Source organism: Dermacentor andersoni, chromosome 3 (assembly GCF_023375885.2).
Source record: "Dermacentor andersoni chromosome 3, qqDerAnde1_hic_scaffold, whole genome shotgun sequence".
Classification (NCBI taxonomy): Eukaryota; Metazoa; Arthropoda; class Arachnida; order Ixodida; family Ixodidae; genus Dermacentor; species Dermacentor andersoni.
Window position 1 is genome coordinate 126,041,586 of NC_092816.1, and position 16,537 is coordinate 126,058,122.

General features: G+C 44.8%; 1 protein-coding gene across 1 annotated transcript in view; it reads left to right on the forward strand.

Moving 5' to 3' along the window:
* The first annotated feature begins 13,601 nt into the window (after nt 1-13,601).
* Nucleotides 13,602-16,537, forward strand: part of LOC126537932 (neprilysin-1-like) — a 53,233-nt gene continuing 50,297 nt past the window's right edge. Inside the window, exon 1 of the mRNA XM_072286892.1 lies at nt 13,602-13,778. Coding sequence (XP_072142993.1) covers nt 13,602-13,778 — 177 coding nt within the window. The remainder of the gene's footprint in view (nt 13,779-16,537) is intronic.

A 16,537-nucleotide genomic window follows, 5' to 3' on the forward strand; every position in this document is an offset into this window, starting at 1 on the left:
GGTGTTTATCACTGGGTTAATTCCAATGGTTTATTCAAGTCTTTCTGTATTATTGGTTATGTCTGCGTTTCTTAATGAGGTTATGCACATGTTTGGCTTGGGTTTATCACATTCTTTATTTGGAATGCCACACATTGCACTTTGCAAGATCACCATCATAGAAAGTGCAATGGAGTGGTTCATTGTGTTAATCCAGTGGGTCCATCAAAGTCTTTCTGAATTATGTTACGCACTTGTATTTTGTAATGCGTTAATCATAATGTTTATGACTCAGTTATGCACTGTAGTTACGAAGTGACACACTGGGGCTGCACATTTCATTTAATTAAATACAGGGACACATTTTCGAACCTATTGGGAAGTCGGAGAGACTGCTGCTAGAGAGAAACGACGTCACTATCTGTCTAGCCAATGGCCCACCACACCTTTGCTGTGATAATAATGACATCATGATCTTGTCTTAACCCCATCCCCCTCTGTGTCCCTTCCCTGCAATAATACGCAGATATAATGTATGTTTGAAATGCATAAGCATTTCTATGTCTACCCAACAAGAAATGTCTCCGTCCATCATGCAAGGCGAATGCAATGGCTCACACCCCCTTAAACAATGGCTCATACCCCTACAGTAAAGTTTTTGGGATCGGACCATGAGTGTTTCGCCTAGGCATACACAGCTTCACTGTAAAAAGAATGAACGCCTTTCTGCTAGAGACCAAGACAATCATGAGGTGTATTAACAAATGAAAGTTTATTGAACATGCCGAGTAAATGCTGTTCGACCAGCAATAAATCGTATTTACACAAAAAGCAGAAGCAAGATCTGATGTGTGTCCATACAGATCCCAACAGGAAACGCATCCATCTCTGAAAGTGTAACAGCGGCCATGCTGACACAAGATTCTCCCAGTGTATTTGCATCTACAGCATCCATAATTTCTCTAGGCAGCCGATCTCCACAGAATGCTAGCTTCTTCCTCTACAATGCACTCTCCACATCTGAGCGTGCATTGTAGAGGAAGAAGCTAGCATTCTGTGCAGATCGGCTGCCTAGAGAAATTACGGAAGCTGTAAATCTAAAAATGCTGGGTTAATCTTGTCAGCACGGCCTCCTTTAGAAATGGATGCATTTCCTGTCAGGAAACGCACATGCATTTTTGCTTCTCCTTTTTGTGTATGTTCAGTCCATTGCTTGTAAGCGAGCATTTACTCGGTGTGTACATTAAACTTTTGGTTGTTAGATCATCTCGGTTTTCTTGTTTGTCCTATGTGTTCTCTGGTGCCATTTGCAGCCAGGCTATTCATTTTTTTTTTAGACTGCAACAAGTCACTTTAATGGCCCTCATGATACCTTATAAAATCTTTTATTTGGCCAATGTAGCAAGAATGTACAGTGTGAAGCAGTAAGAACAGGGTATGCTAACTTCTAATTAAAAGGTTTATTGTGAAAATGCAGTGATCTATAAAGGTTACCACAAAGTAGTACAGCAATAAAACCTGATAAAGACTAGTGCTTGATGAAACCAAACATAAAAGCGGGAAAAGGAGAAAATACATATAGATATACAAGTCCAGGGGAAAAAAACATTGTGATCACCAAGTGTGCATGTGATTACCCTCCAGGAAACTCATTTTTTTCCCAATGGCATGGAAGTGGAAGAATGTGCTTGCATAAGCAAGCTGTCAGTCTGTCTATTGGAATAACAACAGTGTTTCTTGAAAGGTGCCGGCATGCAGGATTGGCAATTGTAATGATTTTTTCCTGCACTTGGAATTTTTCTCTATTTTCTTTCTGTAGCATATTTATTTATGTTTGGCTGCATCAAGCACCAATTTTATCTATCCTTCAAAGATGTCTTTCTTTTTCTGGGGAAAACTCGGGGAAGGCAGGAGATGGAAATTCAAGACGATGAGCAACATGAGAACAAGGTGAAAGTAGGAGCCAACGTTTCCACACGTGGACCTTGAAGAAGACAAGTCCACTTGTCGAAACGTTATATGGGGTTTAAGTTTATGTAGTGTCATACTACTGTTACACTGCTATTGCCAGATCAGTGTACTATATGTGCCTTATGTTTGCTTGCATCTTCATGATTAGCAACCTCCTCTGTGTGTTTGGCAGTTGCATGCAGTCTCCTGGCCTAATTGTTTGCCCCCATATTCCACGGTATGGGCCTGTTATGTTTCAAGTTCAGGTACTCCCGAGGTTGTGTTTCTGAAGGGAGGGGTAGCCGTCTTTGCATCTTATATGCTAGCTGGCATAGTATCTTGGGACGAGGTTCTGAGCTCTTGAGACAAAGAATTTGTGCTGCAGGCTGCAACCCTACTCTGTCTAGGTGCTTGTTCGTTAGCTCTTTCTCATGGAGGTCTTCAAGCATGGTACAGTTGGAAAGACCTGTTATTACTGCCCGATGCCTGTATTCGATGAGTTGTCTTTTTTGTGTGCTGCTGGTAATGCATACCGTACCACACCTTGGACACAAGCACAGCATCTGTGATTTTCTATAGTATCCACTCGTCCACCCCCATTATTTCAAGATTATTCTTTTCGCCAGGTGTGGAAGTTGCGCCCAGGCATTGCATAATTGTTTCACCCACGTGCTGGCTCTGCCGTCATGGGCTTACACTAGCTGAGGATTTGTGGATGTTGACTTGCGGGCATATTTGTCCAGCTATGTGGATCACAATGTGCAATCTGGGGTAGTTCTTGATTCTAGTCTTTCTTTTTTTGCCAACGTCGATATGAGCTGACTTATCAGAAAGCGAGGCCAGACTGGCCAAGAAAGTCTGCAGTGTTGTCGAGGGCTTGTTGAATCATTCTTGATTTCTGCATAAGATAGCTTTCCCATAGACTGTAATACACCATAGGCTGTAGTGTTTCTTGTAGTATGCCTGTGTTGTTGGTGTGCGTGGGCCTAATGTACCTCCAACTCTCACCTGGAATTTTCTGTCTTTCAGAAAGTTACTGTTTAAGTGCTCTACCAGAAATGTTTTTGCTCATCGTTCCTCTTATTAGAGCAGCATGAGCTACTGCTGTTAAAAGCCTCTTCACTCTCTTCATTCTTTCATAAGCGGTATTACACAATGTCCTGCAATAAAGTTTCTGCTGCTTATGGCCCACTCATATCTGCCAGAAGGGACAACTCTTGAAAAAGGTTTTTTTTGTGCTATGTGTGCGACGTAGTATGAGCATTCATGCCTTGACATTTATACATCTGTAGAACCAGCTTCCTGACAGAGTACTTGCTATACCTGATCATGCTTATTTGTGCAGTGCTGTTGAACAATACATATTGGTGCAATGAATATTTACACACTCGAATTATCATGAAAGATGGTTGTTTTACAATTCTGCCCTTTGCTTTCTATTGGTGTTAGATTTTGCTTAAGTATGCCCCCCTATGCAATAGTATTTTGAAGTTTAAGGGTTCAATATAAGGTGGTGAACTAAATCTAAGTGCAAGAGCTTTTTTTTACCTATCACTCCCATCGAAATGCGACTTCCATGGCTGGCAAATCAACCCCTCGCCTTGTGTTAGCAGCAGAATGCTATAGCCACAGTGGCAGGTGAACAAGTTGAAGAACGATATGTCTGTCTATAATTTCTTTTTCTTGCCTGTATGTAAGTAAAGTTTGGAATAAAATTGTCATTGCAAAAAAAGCCCAGTTTGTGGTCCTTTATTGAATAAACCACATATTGTGTATAGTTGAAATGCAGCAATTTGTTCTAAAATCCTCGGGTGATGTATGTTCTTGCAAGTAGCATGGTATTTCATTACTTATAAAGATAGTAATCGCAGCGGATATCGTTATATGGGTTTACACACTAATATATGTGATCACAAACTTATTAGAAACTTACTAGAAACATGTAAGGCATGAATGTTTCTGCACACTTGATCAGCTGTGAACATGCAAGAACTGCTTGTACTGGCTGACTTCACTGCACAGTTTTGATTTACTTTTCTTCAGCGTGTCGTTTTGTACTGGTTTATCCCCACAAGAACAGGCCGTTTGCCTGCTTTTCGCATTGTTGCACGAGTTCTACATAATTGTGCAGGAGGGTACGTCGTCACTTTGCCACTATAGCAAGCAATTTAATTAATCTACTAGCTGTACAGTTAATTACCTTGCAGAGCAAGTGAACAAAGTCCGCAACATAGTCTATGTTTATTGGTTTCTGTGCAAGGAAAAAAAATTCTCCAGAGAAGAGGTGCAACTTAACATGCACGTAATATTTTATTCAAACCACGAATTTAATGCTATCGTAGCAAATTCATTACGATAGCCTACACTTTTGCTCTGTCAAATTTAATAAGAGGCAAGATAAGCTTTCAAGATGCATCGGGAAATTCATGCTTGAAAACCGACAAGAAAATGCAACTGAACAGTACCGCGTTCAGCGCAACGTTGAAACTTCGGGTGCTTTGCTGTCTTGTCATTTGCCCTTGCCGAGGTTGAAATAATTCAAGCTGCTCCGTAAGCGCGATTTTACAAAAGAACATTGTGACGACCTCGTCGTCTGCTGGGGATCGAACACCCCCTAGCACTGACAACTCGCAAAGGCGTACGAAGCAAACGTGAAAATGCACTTCATTTGCTGTGTAGCGTGTCAACAAACGCGTAGCAATCGGAGAATGCAATCTGCGGTACAAGTTTTTTTATTCTCCCTGCGCGTACGTACCGAATTCGACGATCCACGTCTGCGCGCATTGCACTTGTCGTACGAGACGCCATTTTCCAAAACAAACCGGCGAAATAGCTCCGTTGACAGCTCTCCGCGCAATTTCGACGGAAAATCGCAGCGATCGGTGCGACGGTGCGACTGTGCGACCAACCGGTTGGTCGCAGCCGAAAATCGGGGGGTCGGCACTGCGACTGCGATTTTCATCGCAAACGACGGAAATCGCACTTCCGGTGCGACGAAAATCGCATCATGTGAAACAGGCTTTAAAGGCGACGCCGCGAGCGACGGCGCGAGTTGGAGCCCCGTTTCTCCTCTGTCGGGACGTCACGGTGTCACGTGGTATGGCATGGGGTCACTAAAGGTGATTGAAGGCGACACCGCCGCGCCTGAGGGGCTGGGTTGAGCTCTAGTAATATGCTTCGCATAAAATGCGGACGAGCGTAACTTCGCGATGCCCCTTTTTACCAGCTTTGAGGGAGCTGACGCGTAATGGAGCCACGGCTTATTGGCCGTATTTCCAGTATATCTCGGAATAAGAATATAATATCGAAAGAGCATAAGCTTCCACTAGACGGCAACTTATGAGTAAAAACGTTTGGTGATATGCCCTGACCTACGAAAGATAGTGCGCTTGATGTGCCACAGATGTTGCCATACATATGCTCACTTTCTTCTGAACAAAACAACTTTGTAATCCTGCACTCATGTGTCTTAGCCTCTTCTCTGTACTCGTCTTGTGCGCACGAAGCTGCATTCATGTCCTGCCAATATGACCAAACAGTCACCGCAGTGACCTACATTATAGAACGCGGGAGCGTCGTATCCGAAAATCCGTTAATTTAGAGCAAGTATTCGCACACTTGTAAGCTTTATAACTCTAGATGAGCGCTGCAGGCTTGAGTTTGATATATCACACGTATTATGGCCGGAGTGCGCAATCTCAAACGCAATCACTCCCGGTCGAATGGAAAAACATACTGTCGAGGTATATATGCTATTCTGAACGCGCAGCAAAAGGCAAAATTTAGCGCTCATTGCGTTGTATGTTGCGCAACAATGGTGGCAAACTGCGCACGCGACACATGCACAATCGAGTATTGGATCCTTTTATCTACACAAAAATAACAAAGTAAGGCGCAGATGTAGTATGGTTGCAATGATATAAGCGATAACGTTATAAGACGTTTTCGTTATATGTGGTTTTGTCAACCGATTACCTACGCTGAACGAACTGAAAGACGTTTCACGTCGAAACTGCGAGTTGAGCCCCTTTGTAAAAATACAATACAATACAGTATTATATAAATTTGTTTAAAGAAAAGCTGTGAGCGTTTTGAACGTGTCGTTCATGCAAAAGCATTCCTAGGATGGGGTGGGCGGGCATACTTTACCACGTACGCAAAGTTACAAATGACAAAGAAAAAGGCATTCGCTAATTAAACTATATTGTGTTTTTTGTGTTGTTGCGTGGCAGAACCTTAGTATGAAATTAAATATAAGCATCCGAGCCCCTTTCATGCGCATGCTGCTATAACGAAATTCCTTTTTATTGGAATCTTTAAAATAGCACACAACTGAATATTCCTTAACAAATTTCAATGCTCAATCCAGGCTACATTAATACCGAGCGCACCAGAAGTGCAGAACACACCGGCTCAACGTGCAGCGAATTTAGAAAGTTCGTCAAAGAAACTGCGTGCTTTCTTACCATAAACGTGGTTCGTACACTCGCCCGTGTGGACACTGTCTCAAACAAAGCAAGGTGCACGCAACCTGCTCGACCTTCAATAATCAGCGACTAGAAATTAGTGATCACGTTAAAAGTCAGTGAATAGGTTTATTCCTAGTGTGCAATTCATGGTTACTCTTCCCATCTTCTCTTTATCTCTGTGCAATCAACAGAACAAGGCCGCGGATACCTGAAATAGAGGGTTCACCCACTTTCGGGGATCAGCAGCTTGGTCTCTCTAAAAAAGGTTGATTCACCCAATATGCGCGATGGATCCAAATCTGTCACCCACAGAAATGACTGGTTCTACGATTCGTATCAATCTAGTGGACGCCACACATGGTTTTCATTGAACCACAAGAGAAAACGCGAACACACCACGCTCCGCATCAGAAAAGCATCACCACCGCAATATACTAGCCTAATGAACACGGCCAAAAATAAATTAAGCGAGACGATGGTAAGTGTTGCCATTCCCGCAATAAACGTTGCACTTTCGGCGAATCATACGTAGCCTGCATTTCTCCGTTATGCTAAGCGTGGGGACGAATCCCGCATAATTGCAAAGGGAAAGTGCAAATCAGCACTCGCAGAGCATTGGTTCGGAATCGGCTTGAGATAGCGGTTGACAAAGACAGTGCGCCCAGTGGTAATTTCCAGCAAGTGGCGAACCAGGAAAACTTGAAATACCATGACGCTGCATAGCGCATGTGCCCATAATGATCTTTTGCAAGCCCCAATATGCAAAAGCAGTACTGCTGAATTGATGGTGCCGTAGTATAACGCTATCTCCCACAGTAATATGTTATTTCATTCTTTCCATGCTTTTCAATACGTCAAAAGCAGACTTCGAAAACAATGAAATCACAAAAACTGTTACGTTTGCAGTTTGTTGCAGAAATAATAATTGAAGTCTGTCTGTAAAGTTCGCTGGTTGGAAACATTAACGTGAACGGGACAGATCAATCACATTATTTATGTAACGCAATTCACTCAAGCTATCCGAGCACCGCACAGATGGCTCCACAATTCCTGGAGGCTCAGCGCATCGTAAACAAAGACGCAGTAACATGAAGCTGCAGCACTGGTAATGTCAGCGCTATTAAATTAGGCCACGTTCTATAAACATTACTTAAACAGTTGCTATTTGCCTACCCATTTTCTCATTGCGGAATACGGGTTGAGGATGGCGTAAGAAGACCGCTTCTAATGAAACTTGTATTGAGTTCATTAGTACACACAGGTAGAATTAAAGTTTATACGAAAATCGTGCCTCTATAATATTGATCGACTATTACTGTGAATAACTCTAAATGTAACTACATGTGGTAAAGGGGAACACTCCAATCAAAATACAGCCACGCGGCAACTTGTCAGGCGGCTACTCCCCAAAGTCGCACTTGTTGGGCTGGTTCATAGGTGTTCATAGGTGTTCATAGGTGTAGGTTCACGCGTCCAAGAACTCCACCATGTTCATCAAGGGTACTATGCAGCTGGAGCGGCCTGGAGCATAACGTAGAGATGGGGGGTGCTTGTATTCGCACCACTTGATGCAGTTACTTATGAAGAACAAGCACTCGGCAGTCACGTTGAGGCCTGGGAGCGTGATGTAGCGCTGGAGACCCGGCAGTGAAGTGTAGGCAGTGTACCCAATCCTTGTGCCGACCAAGTCGCATATATTCTCCGAGTCCGAAGTGTCGTTCACCGTCGCTTGTCGGGCAGTAATTCTCTGCTGCGAATGGCCATGAAAGGAGTTGACACAAAATTTGAGCCTAATTTTGATGCTTTGTTGATTAATGCGCTGACACGTAATCTTCATTTGAATCATGTAGGCAACAAAGGCGTTTTTATGACGAGCCACAATATTCGGATGCTCCTGCAAAGAGTGAATGACAGATAAATTGAGGAATGTCTGAAGAATTATACGATAAGGAAAACCGATTTCAAGCAATGTGGTAGATAATCGAAAACTAAGGTTGAGTGCACTGAAAACCCTATATCACGCTCAAAGCAATTCAAGGAGTGATGCTTGTGTGGGCATGTGCAGATATATGCAACAGAAAACATTTCCTGTAGTAATTTTTATCGGAGCCATTGGAGCCCTTTGTAGGCAAATAGTGTTTGTATCACAGTTGCAAGTACATTTTCGCAAAATAGGTTTTGGTATAGCCAAAACTGCAATAAATGCCTAATAAGTATTACAGGAAAATTCTACACCATGGGTCACTATATAATCACGTTTTTCCACGCTGGTGCAGCTAAGTGTAACGTTGAAATACCTTTTCATACGCCAAATATCTAGTATCTGGCGCACACTAGGAGTCACAGTGCACTATGTTTTACATATAGTTCACTTCTCACAGAGAAGTTCTCTACTTACATATTTGTGTGAAGCCGAACTATCTTCTTGAAGTGACCTACGCAATATTGTTAGGGTCTAAGAGCTTATGGGAGCTGGACGAATGCACTTCACCTAGGCCATTTAAAGGCCGGTAGTGTGTGAAACTACGGTATAATATGTTGGACCAGAAATAGTTAAATCTTTCTTACTTGTCATTACAAAAGAAAATCTCTGGCTTACTTTTCAGTAAATATGGCTAGGAAGAACCTTTTTGAGCCGTACTTCCCAAAATGTAAACAAAACAGAAGCTAACCAAAACACCTAAATTTAAGTTTAGGGCAGAACGAATAATTGTTCCTATTTCCCAGTATTCAGATTTATGTTAAGTGTATAGCAGCTGTGTCTTACCAGTATTCACGTACGGGGCAGAAACCTGGATGCTTACGAAAAGGGTTCTACTAAAGTTGAGGACTACGCAACGAGCTATGGAAAGATGAATGATAGGTGTAACGTTAAGGGATAAGAAAAGAGCAGATTGGGTGAGGTAACCAACTCGAGTTAACGACATCTTAGTTGAAATGAAGAAAAATAAATGGGCATGGGCAGGAAATTTCATGAGGAAGGAAGATAACCGATGGTCATTAATTGTTACGAACTGGATTCCAAGGGACTGGAAGCGTAGCAGGGGGAGGCAGAAGGTTAGGTGGGTGGATGAGATTAAGAAGTTTGCAGACACGACATGGCCACAATTAGTACAAGACTGGGTAATTGGAGAAGTATGGGAGAGGCATTTGCCCTGCAGTGGGCGTAACCAGGCTGATGATGATGATGAGATTCATGTGACCCGTGGGCAGGCTGTCATTGTAAGGGTAACTGTCATCAGATTGCTCAATGTGCCATTGTCTGTGGCGATACACAATATCTCACACTTAAATCTCAATTGCTTTCGACTTGCAGGCTTGCCTTCCAAGTCTACCGTCGAATTCACGTTGCCTTGAAAGACACTTGGTATTAACACAAGGAACAATGTTGTTTTGAGCTCTCTTCAAAACAAAGTCCTCTATTTCATTTTCATGGTGTCAATTTTTCACATTGAAGTTGCAGATCACGCCACGCTATTTCCTGCATGAAGTGATCGTGTATGAGTTTGATGAGATTATGTTCCTTGAGGCCCCTGTGTCTATTGGCAATTCTTATGATGAGCCCAATAGCGTTGTTGGTTTTGGTGATGAGCTTCTGAACCGTAGAGGCATTGACGTCTTTAGTCTCTATGATCCTACCCAGGACTCTGACTTTGTTGACGCACGGTATGGCGTGTCTCGAAGTGGTTCGTACGATAATTTCTTGGTTATAGTCGAAGTCTGACGAGTATGGCCTGCGGCCTTTCTGCGTGGGTCTGCGTACGAGCAGCTCCGACTTGGTAGGCGAGCATCTGAGTCCTGTGGGAATTAGAAATTCTTCTATGGCGTTCACTGCTTCTTGCAAAATGTCCTGCACCATGCCCGGGGTTCCTTTGGACACCCACATGGTGATGTCATCTGCGTATATGGTATGCTCGAGCCTGTGGATCTGCACTAGTTTCTCAGCAAGTCCCGCCATGGCAAGGTTGAAAAGCATAGGGGAGATGACCTAGCCTTGGGGGGTGCCCCTGCTCCCCAGGGAGAGTGTCCCCGTGGAGAGGAGCTTGACCATTATGGACTATGGCTCCTTAATCTGCCACAATCCCATGCGAGGCTCGGACACGACACAAGGCAAGCAGACACGACACCAGACCTAACATGGTCCGCTAGGCCCAGTACCAGCCAATGGAAATTTCTACAGGACCCTCTTGGCAGTGACCATATTCCAATTGCCGTCCCAGTGAGAACAAATGGTTCCTCGTGCCGCGCGTCGTCTTACAGACGGGATTGCACGAGTACGCACTGGGACAAATATTGGATGCTGCTACAAGAAAATGGCCCAGTTCACAATCTTGACTCCTTAAAGCAAGCTATGACGCGTGCCAAGCGCACAAGAACTAAGACGCTGCGGGTTTCTCCGGATCAACCTGATCCGAATAGGCACCTCCTGCATCTATGGGACCGCAGGCTCAGACTTCTGTCTTCTTATCGAGCGAAGGGGCGCCCCCGAAGACTACGAACTAAACTACGCTCTTTACAAAAGGAAATCAAGAAGTATACGGGAGAGCTAGCTTCCGAGCATTGGATGCAGGTGTGCGAGCAACTCAACGGATCGACTAATTCAAGTAGGGCGTGGGTTATATTGAGATTTCTTCTTCGGAACCGTAAAACCTCAGACGCCTCAGGCCATCTTACCTTGAATGAAGGCATCACCAATGCCTAACCCGCAGAGAGAGCGGCAGATGGTACTATTTGAATTGGGAAAAATATATGAATATATTTGGGAAACATATATATGAATAGAACCTATGCGAGGAACGATGACCAAGACGGACACGATGATCTAAACCAGCCCTTCATGGTCAGCGAGCTCGAAGACTCCACACGCATAATGAACATCCGTGGGGCTCCAGAGGTTGATGGAATCACGGCACCGCACATTCAAAACCTTACCGAAGGATGCAAAATTACTCTTCTGGCGGAGTTTAACCGTATATGGAAATAATGAACTATCCCACAAGAATGGCGGCACTCTATTGTCAAGCCTATTCCGAAACCGAACAGACCACCGAACGGCCTGGGAAACTTAAGACCAGTTTCGCTCAAATCATGTCCGTGCAAACTTTTGCAGGGCATGGCGAACGCAAGGTTAATAGGGTGGTTGAAGGTAAATTGTCTTCTGCCAGACACTCAGTACGGATTCCCGCCTGGTCTTTCTAGTCAGTGCATTATGATCCGCCTAAACGAAGACGTGCTCTATGTCTCGTCGTCGTGTCCTCGCATAGTATTTGGGGTGGACATCAGGAAAGCTTTCGATGGCCTTCCCCACGCATGTATCATGCTGACGATACAAGAAATGGGCATAAAAGTCAACATGCACACCTTTATTGCTGCGTTCCTGCGAGACAGAACGTTTCAAGTTCAAGTAGGCAGCGACCTCAGCTCCTATCATCATAACGGGTTTGGAGTCGCACAGGGAGACGTAATCTCTCCAACATTATTTAACACCGTCTTCGTAGCTCTTCCTGCAAAACTAGAGACAATCAGAAGCATTGAGCACGCTATCTAAGCAGATGATGTGACGCTGTGGACTACGCGAGGTTCTCTAGGAGAACAAGAGGAGGCCATGCAGACGGCGTTGAATACCATCGAGAACTTCACGAGTTAGATAGGGCTTACACGAGTACCGCAGAAGACTGAGTTTGTCGTTATCCATGCTGGGAAAAGGTCACAGTTGAAGGACGAGGATAAAGCCAGCGTCCATCTCTCCGTCGGACCGACACCCATTCTCAGGAAGCGGGTCATCCGCATACTTTGTATGTTTTTAGATGAGCAGTGTATATCCATAACGTGGTACAATTAAACAATAAAGGTCACCAAGCAGGTCACTCAAGTCCTCCTCAGGATTTCCAAGCGTACAAGAGGCGTCAAAGAAAAAGAAATGAGACACTTTGTGCGGGTTTTCCGGCATTCTGGCATCCTTTGTGGGCCCCTTTTCACCCCATCACTCGAACACAGCTACATACTCTGGAACCCCTCAACAACGAGGCAAGGTGAGTAATGACAGGATTGTCAAAGTACACGCCACTCCCTGCACTCAAGAGCTGCAGCGCCTTGGGTGACATCGCTGATGTTACTTCAACGCACGAGCATAATCATCTGACACGCCCGAAGCCCACAAACGCAGGAAGGGCCACATTGGTTAAAATTGAGCATGAGATCTCTAACCTTGCGGCACTTCCCCGGATATCTTCTCCTTGGGCGCACGTACCAAATGCGTATCCGAAGCCGCTGCCGAAGAAGATGGGACAAAATCAATTGGCAAGACAGGCCCGCGCCAAACGCCACAAGACATATACGCACCAACTACGTGAGGGGGGCAACAAGTCTGGCAGGTGCCATATAGTCTACGTGGATGCTTCTATCGGAGGCCCAGAGGAGTAGCCAATGTTCACTACGGCGTGGCCTAATATGGAAGCAACCGAACGGGCCAGTAAACTCCACCTCACAAGACATGTTGTTCACAGCTATACGGCAGAACTGTATGCTATCCTGGATTTTGCCAAGCATGCTGAACACACAGTCAATAAATTTCCAATAGAGGCTAAGCACCACTGCAGAGTGTTTACGGGCTCTCAATATGTCTTTAGAGCTTGCCAGGACACTCGTACAACAACTGCTGTGGTCCAGCAACTCCGCCTCCACGTGCGTCGTCTGCGTGACCAAGAACCAAGGTCATAATTTTGAATTACATTGGATTCCGGGGCACACGGGTGTACCAGGAAATGAACAAGCCCACCGACTAGCACGCGCCATGCTACTATCCGTGCTGTCGAAACAGCCCGAACAATTACTGAACAAGGTACCTGAAGACACGGAAATACACAGTCAGTGATACGATCCCATGGAAGCAATAGCCGAAGCCAAGTGCCACCGGCGCCGCTATCTCTTTACTACGCCCAATCCCATTGACATTCCTCCTCTTCCCTTCCAGGCTGTTACTTGATGGCAGCAGGTTCTGCTCCGTCAGGTACAGACTCGCACCCTCCTTACTGCCATTCCTCGTGCAGCCTTTTCGCAGAAAGGACTAACCTTGTGGCCTGGAGTGTTCGCGGGCGGGTACCTGCAGCCCATGCAACACCAAAGCGGACCTCGAACACTTAATCTGGGACTGCCCGCTGTATTTTGGCCCAGGCAAAGGGCCCTTGCTTCGCTCCCAACGGAATGGCGACCGACCTCCCTAAAGACCTGGGCGCTACCGAGACGCTGCAGTGCTGCGACCGCCAACGAGCTCTAGAGGCCACAACACAGTACGAATTCCTGGATGATCCTGAGGCTCCAGCCACTGGGACCAGGCTTCTTCATCTCGAGAGTACTAGCGAAAGCATGAGACCTCATGGTGTAGATAATTAAGTTCCCCATGGTTTCCCTTACCTTCTCAGTCCCGCGACTGCCCAAGCCAATTCACCGCAGCCCTTTAAAGACAACAATTATGAATAAAGAAGCGTAAACAACAACCAGGAGCCTTTTCATAAGCACACGGATTGCAAGCCACTGTCGTCAAACGCCACGCGATTACCAGGGACTCACAGGTAACTTGGAACAGAGGTTGTGGGGCCCATCTCTATACCAACGAAGCGGCTGCCCATGAGTCCGCCACGTCTTCCGCTCATAAGACCAGCGTTGACAGAGAGAACCTTGCCATATGGTGATAGTACCCGAACGAGGAGTTCGTTCGGAAAGTATTTTTTATTTGACATTATTTTTATTTAATGCACTCTCAGGCCATTGGAATTAGAGAGGAGAGTGGTTACATGCATACAAATCAAGAAAAAATAGGAAATGAAATACAAAGAATAGAAGTATTGCAATAAAAAGTTAACAGGTGTGTCTACTGACACAATATTAGCTAAGGCGTTCTTGAAAAGCTGGTAAACTTTGATGATGTCTGTCAGTGCGGGAAGGTGATTCCACTCTGCTGCTGTACGAGGTATAAATGACTGAAAGAAAGCGTTAGTTCTGCAAAATGGGACAACGATCTTGTAAGCATGATCTAATCGCGAATATCGGTGACGTGGGGGAGGAATTATGTCACTACGCAAGTGTGGATGATGAAACATCTTTTGGAACAGACAGATACGAAACGCTTTGCGACGTAAGGCTAGGCTAGGGATGGCAGATTAAAGCTTGATTTCATTGTAGATATGCTAGCGGTCCTGTTATAGTTGGAAAGACTGAAACGAACCTAGTCATTACGTCCGTATTCTAGATTCGGACGTATTAACCTTTTGCACAACAGCTGTGTCAGGGATGAGGGCGCTTTAGAAAACTTTAGAAAAGCAAGAAGTTTGGGGTCTATGTTCATGAGCTGTAGGTTGTTAAGTAGCAGTTTGTGACACACTTTATCCAAAGCTTTCGAATAGTCAAGGAAAATGCAATCTGCCGTTGAGCGAGCATCAAGAATTAGGTGCAGCTTATGTATGAAGGAAGCCAGCTGCGTTTCACAAGAATATGTTCTTCGAAAGCCATGCTGTGAACTTGAAAAAAAATGAGTTTGACTCAAGAAAGTTAGCAAGCTGTGAATTTAGGATATGTTCCAATATTTTGGATGGGACACTGGTTAGTGAAATAGGCCGATAATTGAGAGGAGAATCCTTGTCGCCTGATTTATAAAGTGGAATCACCTTACCGACTTTCCAATGAAGGGGCAGGTATCCTGTGTCAAGCGATTTCATGGAACTTAGGCCATGGCCAGGAGCAGAGGAGAGACGCAACGATTTAATAACGGTTTCGACGTCACGTGGTTCAATTGTAATTGGAAACTTAGCCTGGTAATCATAACAAGGTGCAGTGGGTGGGGAGACATTCCAGGTTACAGAAAAGTTTTGGATAAATGTTTCATTGAGGACGGACGCAATATGAAAACAGGGTATTGCATTCCCAGAGTAATCTACAAGAGTTATGGTGTTGTCATCTTTTTGGTTAATAACGCGCCAGAATTTCTTGGTATCATTTGTTAACATGGACGGCAGTGCGTGTGACATTAATAAATTATTTCTGGCGTTTCTTAGCGCTGATACACATTCGCTTGAAGGCAATCGGTACGCACTCCAACGAGCTTCACTCGAGGAAATCTTTGCCGACCTGTACAATCGACTCTTCTTATTTGATAAGCGTCGTATATGAACATTATGCCAGGGAGCGTCTGGTTTGCTAGTTACGATGCGAATGTGAATGTACTTGCTGGTTAGGTAAGTAACGTTTTCTACGAAGATTGCCGAGTTAGTTTTTACTGTACGACTACCAAAGCTCTGGAGGAAAAGATCGAGGAATGAACATAATTCTCTATTAATCGCGTCAATGTCTGCTTTATTGTAATTACGGATGGTTAGTTCTTTAGACATGTTTAGACGACAGCAAGAGACAGGTTACGTTGGGGAGCTGCGGACCGACGGGAGCGACAGGACAACACTCGCCGCCAATGACAAGGCAGTCAGCGCCGATGATTAGAGCATTGGAAGCCATGCTCTTGACGGTGACATTGAAGTTGAAGCCTCACACGTGCAGAATGCAGTAGACCTCAGAGAGGCCAACTATTGAGGCCTTCCCATGAACCACGCTCTCGGGACCATTCCCCGCAGGGACAACGTCATCGAAGAGCTGGGTCTTCGAAGGAGTCCACGGCACTGGAGGTGTCATGTCGTGAGAGGTGGGCGCGCCTGATTTGAAACACGCAGGGACGTAAGCACAAACTTTTCTTTTCGTCTTCTTCTTATGCACCCAAAGGTCTGTCTAAGTGGCCGCGATGGCTAAGTGGCAGTACGATTCGCAGAGCATACGCACTCATTCTTGTAGGCCCTCGGCCTAGCACAAGTCCGTTATTGAAGTAATTGAATTTATCCAGGTACAATGTGTCCAAAGATTGGCAAAGGACGACATACACACACCCTGTAGCCATGATAGGATGTGATTGTAATTAGAATAGATGAGAAAACATTATTATCATACGCGGAAACTCAAATACCAAACCTTCCAGCTGCCGTTTGTTTTTGAGTGAGCACGCGGCAGACACACACACAAAAAAAAACCCGATCAACTAGAGGCTAATAGCTGCCCTGTAATGTTTCTGTAGAATTCATGTCATGATGAATATCGGCAGC